This window comes from Dreissena polymorpha, chromosome 11 (genome assembly GCF_020536995.1).
Source record: "Dreissena polymorpha isolate Duluth1 chromosome 11, UMN_Dpol_1.0, whole genome shotgun sequence".
Taxonomy (NCBI): Eukaryota; Metazoa; Mollusca; class Bivalvia; order Myida; family Dreissenidae; genus Dreissena; species Dreissena polymorpha.
The window spans coordinates 22,658,014-22,671,999 of NC_068365.1; the positions used below are offsets into that span (position 1 = coordinate 22,658,014).

The window sequence follows — 13,986 nt, forward strand, 5'->3', positions numbered from 1 at the left end:
CATATCAGTATACATTTCAAGGCCATTTAACTCCTTTTTAGACATTTTGTTTTCGTTTTGGCTGTTTTAAGCGTAAGATGGGAGGGCTCAGCTGTTTTGTTTTCTCTAGAAGTATTATTGCATATTTTCACATGAAATAATTTGGACTAAAGCTCTTTTCTGCTGGCATAGGCCCTATTTAGGTATTGTAAGCCTTAAATATTGAATCAAGCATATTAATGTCAGTGAATCTTCTAGTTTGTTTATGTCAAAATATGTGTTACCCTTACATTTCTTACATTGTATCTTATTATTTGTTATGCGTATTTGCAAACAATATATAAAGTATCTAATAAACTTAGAGCGTAGAAACTATTATATTTTCCATTAGTTTAGTTTCACAAGCTTTAGAAAATTCTAACTTATCAACGACGATGTGTATGTCTGAACTGACCCAAATTTTTGTATCTCCCTATTTAGTTCATATGTAAACTTTAAAGCATAAAATTGCTTCAAATTTTGACAGATCCATACAACACAATTTTCAAACTTGGCCTTTGGTGTTATTTTCATGTGTGGAATACAACGTGCATTTTTTTCAGGTTTAAAACCATGCCTGATAATAAGTTTACATTGAAACAATCACAGCGGTATTTATTAATTTAATTATCCTAATTTAGTAATCACCCAGCAAAACACATGGATGCAAGGTCCATAATTGACGACTTGGGGTCCAGTTCACCTCCTAACTTTAGAATTTGCAATTTCTTTTTTAAGCTGAGTTGATGCAGAGAACTCAGATGAGCAATACAGAGACTTATGAGTCAAGTCATGTGAATATGTGTCTTATGCCATATGCTGCCAATGTAGCTCCGTACCAGCTTGCTCATAGTTTAGTCAGGAGCTGCACTATTGTTTATTTAGACCACAAACACATGTGTGACTGTATAGCGGACAGGGTAGCTCCTGACCAGACTGTGCTTATGCGCAGGCTGGTCTGGAGCTTCAGTTGCCATATATGGAAAAAGACCACATTATGCAGCTCATTTTGTCCCTTCTTTCACCGGTAATACTTTTTGTGCTCACAAAGTCTTCACATGTAGTAGAGAAAAACAGCAAATTCCAAAGCTATGTAGTTTATTACTGAGCAAAAGCTAATAGCAAAAAGAAGAATACCGATACATAATATATTTTTTATTGCTTTACAATACAATCAATGCAATATCAAAATATTCCCTCATAAAGATTACTAACTTATTGTTAATGCAAATGAGCATGAGGAGAGTTGAGCGGCTGGATTCACCTTTAGAGGAAAATATTCACATATCTTACTTTTTTAATTTCAATCCAATGTCATCACTTGTAACTTTAAAGCATCAGCCATGATGAGCTTGAATAAATATCAATTTCTATCAATGTGATTTGAAAGAATGAAATCTGCCTTAATCTTTGCGATTAAACTACATGTATTAGAAAATAATAGGTCCCTTTAACTTCTCATAAACACTAAAGTATTTTGTTAAGTTCTTCTTAACTTTAATTCTGTTTAATTGTAAAAGGAAAAATATATTCCTTAATTATAAATGTGTAAATTAAGTTATCCATTATGTTAATGAACTAAGTCATATGAAAGATATAACAATGGGAAAAAGCGAATGCTTATGGTTCTTGTGCATAGCACTTCTCCATATTGACATATATATGACTACTTGTATACTTTGTGGGGACAGTGGTCTAGTGGTAGGATGCTGGTATAGGGATCGGAAGGTCCCTGGTTCGAATCCCGCTCAGGGCACTGGATTTTTCTGAGCAAAAAATTAATCCCACGCTTGCTCCTCTCCACCCAGGTGTATAAATGGGTACCTGTGAGGAAAATAAGTCAATGTGCTGTGGCTGCCTTTGGCGCCATATGTAAACGGACGACTTAAATTCCAGTGATCAGGGGGTAAATGTCAAAGTCGATTTAATCATAGTGAGTAATCAGACTATAAAAGCATGCCTTTATCTTTTACCTTTACCTTTATAGGTTCAGAGATTTAACCATAAAAAATGTGTGACAGACTGATGGACAAATTGACAGACAGACTGACCGACAATACCAATTCTATAGCCCTCCGCCATTGGCAGAGGATAACAACAAATTTGATTTTTTTTCCCAGCCGAACAATTTAGATTATGTGAGAAAACAAATTGGTCTAAAATCATAACTTAATATTCATGGTAATATAATTACTTAATATTAATTGCGATATCATTTTTGGCATTAACATAACTCTGTTTTTCCCATAAATTTTTGTAAATGCTGTCTGGTTTCTCCAAGAGTTCCAAATGGGTGCCTCTTTCTGCCACTGTCCCACAGTCCAACACGATGATCTCATCAGCATCAACAACTGTTGAAAGGCGATGAGCTATCACAAGGGTGGTCCTACCTTTGGTCACACTTCGAAGAGCATTCAATATGTTCTGCAAAAATATAGAAACATATTCCAGATCTAGCCATTTGTAAAAGGAATCTCAATTGCTTTCGAAGCTATCTGATTGATTTTGTATTATGTGACATTAAAGAATTAATAAAAAGGTAGAATCAAACAAAAAAAGTGCTTTCAGAAAATATTACATATATAGTAGTAATGCTGATTCCCTGCATATATTTCACTAGGTCTATCATTGTTTGTTAAGTTTGCCTTCCGTCAAATCAATATCAGCTGAAAAGCTCCAGCATATGATAAGCAATAGGACTCACACGGATCAAAAATATTCTTCGTGTCAGGTCAGCGGGTCAAAATTAAAATACCCGAGAAAATTATGGTCGGGTCAGGTCAGATAATAAAAGTATTTATTAAGTTTACACAACATTTTTTAAAGTATTACTTGGAATAAGGATCAAAGTGCATGTACAGGAAAAACAATCTGTAATGCAAAAATAAAGCTTGTCTTATTTTGAGGAGAGAAGACAAAATAACTTTCACTGTCAACTCTAACTGCATTTTATAATTTGAAGTCAATTTATTTTATAATACAAGTTTCGTTTTTTTTAATGTTGCCATTTTGGGATCTGAATAACAAACTAAACTCGACATTTACGCTTTTGGTGCGTCACTTCTATTCATTTATAACTATTTGTAATAACAACACTTCTTTAACTGATAAAGGGTGTGATTTACTTCACTTGTTTTAAGTTGTTTAAAAGAGATGATTTGACTACACGTCCAACAGATATCTTGTACTTTGTAGCTTGCGATCCGAACCGGTATCGTTCGCAAAAAACTTTGACCAGAATCTGCGGGTATTTTTTTGACCCACAGATTCGGATTTTTCAGGTACCCGTTTGAGCACTAATAAGCAATAATGTTGACACACAGGCAATGCAGGAAAATCTTAATTAAATAGACCGCATCTTGCAACAAGAGCACCGCATAACGGGTGCCACGCTCGGCTGCGAAAGCTTGAGATTTTTTATATTTTTTTTAGAGGTCACAGTGACCTGGACTTTTGACCTGGAGACCCAAAAATGGGTGTGGCGTGTAGAACTCATCGAGGTGAAGCTACATGTGAAGTTTCAAAGTTGTAGGTAGAAGCACTTTGATTTTAGAGCCAATGTTAAAAACCTTCATTAAATGTTAAGGTTTTAGCACAACGCGGACGACACGACGACGGACACGGACACGACAAGCTGGCTATGACAATACCTCGGGTTTTCTCCGAAACAGCAGAGCTAAAAAATTATGTTTATGCCACATGCGGCCAGGGTGGCTCCAGACCAGCTTGCAGTGTTGCGAAGTCTGGTCATGTGCTACCTTGTTTGCTGTAAAGTCTTATTTTTGGACAGGATAGCTCCAGACTAGACTGCATGGATGCGCAGGCTTGTCTGGAGCTACACTGGTCGCATGGGCCATGAGACCCATTTTCAAACTATGCAGCTAAAATGACAGACTTGCATTTGTCCCATGTTAAACAGTATTGATTATTCCATAAGAAAGTTGCTGCCACTCACCTTCCATGGACCCTTCAGACAAACGCAGTGGTTTATTGCAAGAACTTGCAAGTTTTCTAGTCATTTATATTTATTTAACAGTACGTTTGTTCTCACCTGTTCTGTTATTGTATCTAAGGAGGAGGTAGCTTCATCATACACAAATATGGGAGGATCTTTCATTATAGCACGGGCAATGGCAACCCTTTGCTTTTCACCACCTAAAATACAAATTATGTGTGTTGTGAGGAGAATATTGTTCACACATGCTAATGCAGTAAAGCAATACATGTACTTACGTCTGAAGTAAAGAAAAGACATAATTGAAACTAAAAATAACAAAAGATAAAAGTTTCACCTTGGATTAGCCTATTTGGTATTATGAAAAACAATTTATTTTTTTAAACTTGCTAGAAAACAACATCATTTTGTGATGTACCAGAACTAAGACTGATAGATGCCTTTTGGCAAGATGTCGAGCCCCTTCTTAATAAGGCTTGAAACTATTTTTCATAAGCTAAACCATACACATGTCTGACCTTTGGCATTTAGTGAGACATTGACATTTGCCAAAAAAGTGAACATCTTTTCTATAATGTGAACATTTTTGTAACTGATTGTATAATTGATGAATGATTTATTTAACGCCTAAACAAGCTGTTTTATGGGCCAATATAACCTTTGACCCTAATGTGTGTGCCTTACTGGAGACAGTTGTTTCACATGACATGCAATCTCACCACATCAGTGGATTGCTGAATGATGAAGTTTTACAGTCCTGTTTTATAGCAAAATTCGTTTATGAGGTTTGGAGATGAATTTTATAGGCACCGAATCATCTTCTTATGGAGACAATGGTGGGTAAGTATTTGATAAACACATGATGAATGACAAAATTACTGTCTAACATGCTGTTTAATGGACAAATCTAACTTTACTCTTGTGTGACATCGATATTTGAGGTCAGAAGACAGGCATTATACATGACACGCCCTCTCTTCATGGTGGTCATTTGTTTTAAGTTATTTTAAAATTGCATGATGAAATAAAAAGTAACAGTCCAGACCAGCTGTTATATTGCCAAAGTTGAATTTAAACCTAAAAAAGTAACCTTGTGCTTTGAGGTAGGGGGACAGGTCTACAATCACATAATCATGTGTTTTTTTTTACTTGCACAATGAAGTTACAGTCCAGACAAGCTCAGATCCACATGCACAAACAACTAAACATTGTGACTGCTATATCAAGCAAGAAGACAAGACAAAAAGCTTGAGTACTAAATAAATATCATATTCCATTTCATTGTGTCATCTCAAACATTATATCCCAATATGTATGAATGAGTCTTCTAGATAAACTGTTTTATTATACTTGATTTGCAGTGGCTTTAACACTTAAACTTTTCATCTTAGCAAACTGTGTTTGGTACGTTCAGCTTAAAGCAATACTTTCATTCTATTCAAGAGCCTTATTTAACCCTTTACAACTCAGATACATATTTTGACACATTTGTAGTCCCTTAGAAAGTTAAAAAGATACTGATGAACAGCAAACAGCATAAAACCTGAACAGCCTGCGAATTACTCCCAGGCTGTTCTGGTTTTATGCTGGTTGCAAAAGCCATTTTCACTTTGCTTCATATGGGGAAAAGGGTTAATTATGAAAAATGGGTGTAAATTACTGACCAGACAGCTTTAGTCCTCTCTCCCCAACCTGAGTCTCATACTGCTGGGGAAATCGAGTGATGATTGTGTTGTGGATTTCAGCCATTTTGGCCGCATTTATGACGTCTTCTTTTGACTTCAGGAGGTCCCCATAGAGGATATTGTTGTGGACTGTGTCGTGGAACAGCACACAGTCCTGGGAAATACATGAAAAAATTGTAAACCAGTTATTGATGTTTTTCTGCATGTTACTATTTGTTTGTTTATTATTGGACTTGTTGATGTCATATAAGTGCAGTCATTTAACCAGAACACTGTTCTCTGGTTAACTTAGTGCACATATATATTCCAGATAGTGACAACCGACCTTCTTAACACTTTACCACTCAGATACGTATTTTTGCTCTGTTTGTAAAGGCTTTATTTCCAATCCTTAGATACTGAAGAGCAGCAAACAGCTTAAAACCTCAACAGACTGCGAGTTACATTTCACTTGGTTCTGATCATAATTATGTTATAAAACTTCTTAAATGTGGGGCACTCGCATAACTGAAGTTCAGAACCCAGTTGCTAAAAACTTTAAACGGCCAATTCAGCCCATTTACTTTGTGACCAATTTAAATACCGGTTATAGGAGCAAATAGTTAATAAAAGAATTGGAAACAATCCAAACGTCAGTTTAATATCAAAAGTAAAATAGTTTTGTGTTTTATTTATATAAACATCTTTATTTAAAATTTAAAAGCTAATATTGGAAAAAAAAGAAAACAGAAATTGTCAACAAAATTCTATACAAATTATAATACAATTTCAAAGTAGGAAAATCACTTTCAAAATGGTACTGTATTCATATTGTTATATATTTGGTTGAATGACTGATGGCTGATCCTTTGGTATTTGTCAGCTCATGCACTACTTAAAATATAGTCAACTAAGGTACTAATTAAAAGTATTGTCAGCTCAGGTACTACTTAAAAGTATTGTCAGCTCAGGTACTACTTAAAAGTTTTGTCAGCTCAGGTACTACTTAAACATATTGTAAGCTCAGGTACTACTTGAAAGTATTGTCAGCTCAGGTACTACTTAAAAGTATTGTCAGCTCAGGTACTACTTAAAAGTATTGTCAGGTCAGGAACTACTTAAAAGTATTGTCAGCTCAGGTACTACTTAAAAGTATTGTCAGCTCAGGTACTACCTAAAAGTATTGTCAGCTCAGGTACTACTTAAAAGTATTGTCAGGTCAGGAACTACTTAAAAGTATTGTCAGCTCAGGTACTACCTAAAAGTATTGTCAGCTCAGGTACTACCTAAAAGTATTGTCAGCTCAGGTACTACTTAAAAGTATTGTCAGCTCAGGTACTACTTAAAAGTATTGTCAGGTCAGGAACTACTTAAAAGTATGCTACAAAGTACCATAGCTACTAAAACGTAACCCAAAGTACGGTTGGATGCATTTAAATGTGTGGTCTGTACCTGAGGTATATTGCAGTATACATAAAATTACCAGTGTTCTTTTTAAAAGTACCTGAGCAAGCAACCACCAATTCAGCCAGACTGCTATCTTACCTGTGGCACAACACCTATTGCCTTCCTGACACTGTCCAGGTTCACGCTCTGTACATCCTGGTTGTTGATGAGCACTCTACCGGTCAGTGGGTCATAGAAACGGAACAGGAGTCTCACAATGGTGGACTTCCTGTCCAGTGGAGAACAGTGTTAGAATAGAGATAATAGAAATACCATCATTTACTGATAAACACCCAGCCCTTACTCTCTAGGAACCACTACAATAAAAATCTAACATTTCAATCTGTGTATCCATTTAAAATATTGAACAATGAAATTGCTTGTTATGCATTAATTTTCATTCCCTTTTGGCTCCCATGTCATGGTTCGGTTGATATCAAGATTATAATGTCAAGGACCCAAGAAATCATCAGCAGCCTTGGCTTAGGTATACTCTCAGAATAAAAGTAATGGAAATTAAGGTAAAATATTACAAGCATGCATGTATTGGTCAATTAGCCAAGACTAAGGTTTAAATGGAACAACTTTGTGTTCCAAGGTCAAGTCAAGTTGAGTAAAAGTAAAATTTCAGAAAAAAATAGTTAACAAGAGGGCCATGATGGCCCTGAATCGCTCACCTGACTAACCTTGCTTCATGAACTTAAATTTTATTAGACCCATATACAATCCCAAGCCAAATTTCATTAATTAATACATTCTGACAAAATTTCATTAAGACGTGATGAAAACTGTGACCTCTTTCATCTTCACAAGGTTTTACTAGAACTTGCCCGGTGACCTAATTTTTGACCCCAGATGACCCATATACGATCCAAAATCAGATATTATCAAGATAAACATTCTGACCATATTTCATTAAGATCATATGAAAACTATGACCTCTATTGTCTTCACAAAGTTTTTCTAAGATTTGACCTAGTTTTTGACCCCAGATGACCCTAATACAATCCCAACCCAGATTTCATCAAGATTAATATTCTGGCCAAATTTCATAAAGATTTAATGAAAACTGTGACCTCTACTGTCTACAAAAGTTTGTTTTTTTAATCTGACCTAGTTTTTGACCCTAGATGACCCAAAGTCAATCCCAATCCAGATTTTAACAAGACAAACATTCTGACTATATTTCAATAAAATCTGATGAAAACTGTGACCTCTATAGTCTACACAAGGTTTTTCTATTATTTGACCTAGTGCCTAGTTGCTGACCCCAGATGACCCAAATACAATCCAAACAGGGCTCCTCTTGCCCAAAAATTTCTGTGGCCAACATTTTAGCCAAATGGAATTTTGTGTAGCCAAATTTTAGAAACTGTAGCCAAAGTTTTAGCAAAGCATTTGCAGGGGTCAAAGTTGGATATTTTGAAAATCCTGAACTTAAAGCTTGGGGCCAGGGGGCCGCAGGGCCCTCGGTGGGTCCAGGGGACAAGGGGGCCAGAGGCCCCCAGAAGCTCCTGGATTCCACACATTTAAAGGGTGCCTGTACCTGTTCTGGTGATTCTATTTTCTTAAAAAAACAACATACACATATATTTAAAAATCTTCATGTATTTGATAAAGAACACAAAGTTAGTCAAAAGGCAATTCATTCACATGCACCCTCTGTCTGGCATGGATTGGACTGCAGGTGTTGCTTTTGAAGAACCAGATAAAACCTGTAACAGTGGTTACAACTTATATTTTTCACAAATACTTTAAAAAAGTCAATAATACATGTTTAATTAATGCAGAATCAAATGTCACCATTTATATTCACAGAATCATGCTGCCAGAAGCCTCCACATACACCAAAGAAAATTGGGTATGGTGGCTTCTGCTAAACAGTTAAAATTGAAAATTTCAGCATGGGTTCCCCTAGTTTTTATCCCAATCGTTGTTTGAATGCTAAATAATTGTATCCTGGTGTGACCCAAATTTGACGATGTAACGGTTACATGAAGCAATATTTAGCAAATAATTTAAGAAATAATGAATGTTTAATAGCACAAAATAATAATTTTAAACTCGGCTGTATTACTTTGAAATGATTCCAAGACAATAATCATCCATTTAATCGATAAAAATAGAACATCGTCGAATTAAGGTGTCGGCGTATTTGGATTACGGTAGGTTGCCCATATTTGTTTATCAAAAAGTAAAAAAAAAACATTTCTTGCTGCTGGGCTCATATGTTGGGGACAATAAAACATTTTATTTAACTAAAAAAGACCTGTCCCAGTCAGCAAAAATGGCGTATTTGATCGTATTTTCAATTACTGTTAAAATTCTTTTCCTGATTTATGCTTTATTCAAAGGTCAAAATGTTTTAAAAGCTCACAATCAATGAATCATACGTTATTAATAAAAAAAAATTGGCAAATTTGCTAGATCTATCTTGCCGATTTTTGATGCAAAACAACATAAACAGTAAACTTTAGCAACAGAAAATACGACCAAATTCGGGGTGTTAGTTTAAAAAAATAAAAACCCTACCTGGTTGGTCTTGATGGTATTTATATTCTTTATGTGATAAGGGCCCTCTGCGTGGAGACGCAATGCCTTCTTCCCACAAGACTGATAATTACAAACTTCTCAAACCGCTTTTCCACAAGCTTCCACTTTTCTCAACCAGTTCACTACCCGCCCGTAGACTACAGCGGGGAATGGCCACCCATTATAAACTGTACGCTGAAGTTTCTTTAGCTACCAACAGGCTAGTATCTCGTTGCCATTTTTCTCAACTTAAGTCTAAACACAGCTTCCCATTCGGCATCAAATATACGCAAAAAGTACTCAAATTGATTTAAATCGGCAGCAATCTTTAATCTTTAATCAAATGTAATTGTTTATTTAATCCTCTACGATGTACGATTTGTTTTCACATCAGTAATTTGTCTCGATGACCGGTGTTAATGCCGACTGCGTATGCATTTTTCAGGTCAATAACACGGCGATGTATTGATGCACAGTCTACAGCTGAAAGCGGTTAATATCTGGGACGGCATGTCAGGAAAAAAATCAATACCGATAATTCGCATTGTTCATTAATTAAGCAACAATTAATAACACTTATCCTTTATGGCTTTTCATGAAAGAAAAACCATAATAAAGAAAATTTTATTCTCTTTAATCTGATATATAAACAAGTTTGGAAAGAATTGGATGAAAAATTTGGACTTTATTGCATAAACACCATTTTCTCAATTCAAGGGGAGGTAATTCTGTACTTCATGGACCAATAATGCTCATTTTTTGTAGGGTTCGTGTCCTCATTGATATAAAGACACTGTGCAAATTTGGAAAGGATCGGACAAAAAATGTGGACGATTTTTGAAAGTTTTCACAAAATAGGCAAAAACGAATAAACATGCAAAGTTCAACGAGCTCCTGCGGCCATGTTTTTTGACGAATCAAATTTCTTTGAACAACTTTTTCAGGGGAGCCTTCAAAGGTCATCCCTGTGAAATTTTTTGAAAATCTGATGAGCGGTTTCTGACAAGAAGATTTTTTAAGGTTTTTACCATATATGGTCATGGCGGCCAACTTGGTTATGTGATCAAATTTTTTTTAACAATTCTTTTGTCCCATGACCTAGGGATGCTCCACGTGAAATTTAGTTGAAATTGGCTCAATGGTTTAGTAGAAGAAGATGTTTACAAATTGTTTACAGACAGACGGACGGACGCTGAGTGATCACAATAGCTCACCCGAGCTATCGCTCAGGTGAGCTAAAAATGAAATGATTACATCAGACATTATCAATTGCTAGGAATTATTGTGTTCTTTTTCTGGAGGAATCGAGTAATGTTATAACGAAGGACAAAATAAATTAGATTTAAAACATTTTTTCATAAACAACATCATCGCCTTTTGTCTTTAACAACATTTGATGTTCAATCAAAAGGAAATTGAAGCCGTCCTACATGAATGATGATAACAAGAGTTCCGCGGTCGGAGATGACCGCATTGAAGCCGGATTTTTGATTTAAATGACAGGAAAGTACCTTTCATGTTTTTGTCAATGCAATACTTAAATTACTGAAATATTGTTCAAAGGTCAAAATGAAATGTAAGTACTTTTCAAGGCATGAGCAAACCTTGTGTTATGTTTTGAATGCATATAACAATTTTAACATTTTAACATTGAAGGTCACAGTGACCTTGACCTTCAAATGAATGACATTGAAATGAGCAGTGGTGATCTTCTAGTACTGGCCAACCTTTATGTCAAGTTTGAAGACTCTAGGTACAAGCATACCAAAGTTATAACATGGAATAAGAACTTTAACATTTTTACCTACCAAAGTTATAAGAACTTTAACATTTTTACATTCAAGGTCACAGTGACCTTGACCTTAGAATGAATGACCTTGAAATGACCAGTGGTCATCTAAGTGTGCTTGCAAACCTTCATGTCAAGTTTGAAGACTCTATGTCCAAGCATACCAAAGTTATAACAATTTTAACATTTTAACATTTAAGGTCACAGTGACCTTGACCTTCAAATGAATGACATTGAAATGACCAGTGGTCATCTTCTAGTACTGGCCAATCTTTATTTCAAGTTTGAAGACTCTAGGTACAAGCATACCAAAGTTATAACATGAAATAAGAACTTTAACATTTTTACATTCAAGGTCACAGTGACCTTGACCTTCAAATGAATGACCTTGAAATGTCCAGTGGTTACTTACTAGTTCTGGCCAACCTTCATGTCAAATTTCAAGACTCTAGGTCCAAGCATACCAAAGTTATAACAACTTTAACATTTTTACATTCAAGGTCACAGTGACCTTGACCTTCAAATGAATGACCTTGAAATGTCCAGTGGTTACTTACTAGTTCTGGCCAACCTTCATGTCAAGTTTCAAGACTCTAGGTCCAAGCATACCAAAGTTATAACAACTTTAACATTTTTATATTGAAGGTCACAGTGACCTTCACCTTCAAATGAATGACCTTGAAATGACCAGTGGTCATCTGTTAATCCTGGCCAACCTTCATGTCAAGTTTGAAGACTCTAGGTCCAAGCATACCAAAGTTATACCATGAAATAAGAACTTTAACATTTTTACATTCAAGGTCACAGTGACCTTGACCTTCAAATGAATGACCTTGAAATGACCAGTGGTTACTAACTAGTTATGGCCAACCTTCATGTCAAGTTTCAAGACTCTAGGTCCAAGCATACCAAAGTTATAATAACTTTAACATTTTTTATATTGAAGGTCACAGTGACCTTGACCTTCAAATGAATGACCTTGAAATGACCAGTGGTCATCTGTTAATCCTGGCCAACCTTCATGTCAAGTTTGAAGACTCTAGGTCCAAGCATACCAAAGTTATACCATGAAATAAGAACTTTAACATTTTCGAGCACGCCGCCACCCCGCCCGCCCGCCCCCCCCGCCCGCCCGACAACATCAATCTATAAGCCGAGATTTTTTCGAAAAAAATCCGGCTAAAAAGCTTTAAAGATGACATTCAAAATACCTCCACAAAAGCAAAACCTATTTTATGTCGGGTATCTTACCCGGATCCACTGCCGCCCACAATGGCCACCTTCTTTCCGGAGGGGACTGAGAAGGAGAGATTGTTCAGGATCTTCTGTCCCTTCACATACTCGAAACTGACATTCTCGAACACAATGGTGGACTGGTCCGGTGCAATCTGGAGACTCTGGGCATCTGGCTTGATCTGAAACAGCAACACTTATACATTTTAATATACAAGCTTGACTGTATGTTAAGTTTTATTTCCCTCCATTTTAACAGTACTTCAGTCACAGCTCTGCCATCATCTGCATAGACCAAGAAGAGCTATAGCCAGTGCTAAGTATTTATATTTATGCTAGTAACTGACAATTGCTAGAGTATTGGGGCCAATAGATGCAACAAGGACTTCATAATCAATCCACACACATCAGGCTATGTGAGGGATAAAACATGTGACTTGTATTTTAATGTTAAACCAACTGAGCTAGCCAGCCCTGTTCTTTGTATTTAGTACATTTAACCCTTTACCATTTAGAAACGTATTTTCACGCATTTGTAGTGCCTTAGAAAGATACATTTAATTTAAGACCTTTCTTACTAGATTCAAGTTTTAAAGGCTTCATCTCCAACTCTAAGATACTGATGAGCAGCAAACAACAGAGTTACTCACAGGCTGTTCTGGCTTCATGCTGTTTGCAGGGCAAGGATTTAACATGTGACTTGTATTTTACTACCAACTTAGCAAGCGGGCTCTTTTTTTAAATTAAGTACATTCAAATATAAGTAATACATTATTACCTCTTTTATTTGTTTTTATGCAAAATGAAGTGTATTTTTGTGCAGATTGCATGATGCTATCTCAATACATGGAGCATCTCACTTGATCAAAAACAACAATAGACAATACATTGTAAATAATACTGAATTTTCTTTATTTTTTTAATACAGTTGAAATGCTGTGTAAATGCTCGATTGATCATTGGCACTTTTGACAATAGGAGAATATAGCTTGATCTGATATACGGGTATTTCTATAAAATTTGCCATTCAAGATCTAGCAAACGATTATTAAAGAATGTTATTTCAGTGTTGCAATATTAATTTGTCTTATTTAATAGTCTCTGTTTAATCGATATTTTTATATGTCCGTGCATCAGAAGTGCCTTTCTTCATAATAGAGCGTTTTGAATAAGTCAAGTGTCATCTCAACGTCATTTCCGCAACTAACCTTCAGTTTACTCCTATCAAAAACTCCAAAGCGTCTGCCGCAAATTTGAAAGTTGTGTTGATTTGTATGGTCAACCTTAACATGCCGTTGCGAAAATATAGAATATTTTCATATCAAATATAGTTTTCAGAGTTATCTTTC

General features: G+C 35.7%; 1 protein-coding gene across 1 annotated transcript in view; it reads right to left on the reverse strand.

Annotated features, from left to right (window-relative positions):
- Window positions 1-1,158: 1,158 nt before the first annotated feature.
- Window positions 1,159-13,986, reverse strand: part of LOC127850661 (iron-sulfur clusters transporter ABCB7, mitochondrial-like) — a 49,741-nt gene continuing 36,913 nt past the window's right edge. The window contains exons 11-15 of the mRNA XM_052383832.1: window positions 12,656-12,819; window positions 7,183-7,312; window positions 5,638-5,812; window positions 4,070-4,173; window positions 1,159-2,442 (exon numbers count right to left, since the gene is read on the reverse strand). Coding sequence (XP_052239792.1) covers window positions 2,209-2,442; window positions 4,070-4,173; window positions 5,638-5,812; window positions 7,183-7,312; window positions 12,656-12,819 — 807 coding nt within the window. The 3' untranslated portion in view covers window positions 1,159-2,208. The remainder of the gene's footprint in view (window positions 2,443-4,069; window positions 4,174-5,637; window positions 5,813-7,182; window positions 7,313-12,655; window positions 12,820-13,986) is intronic.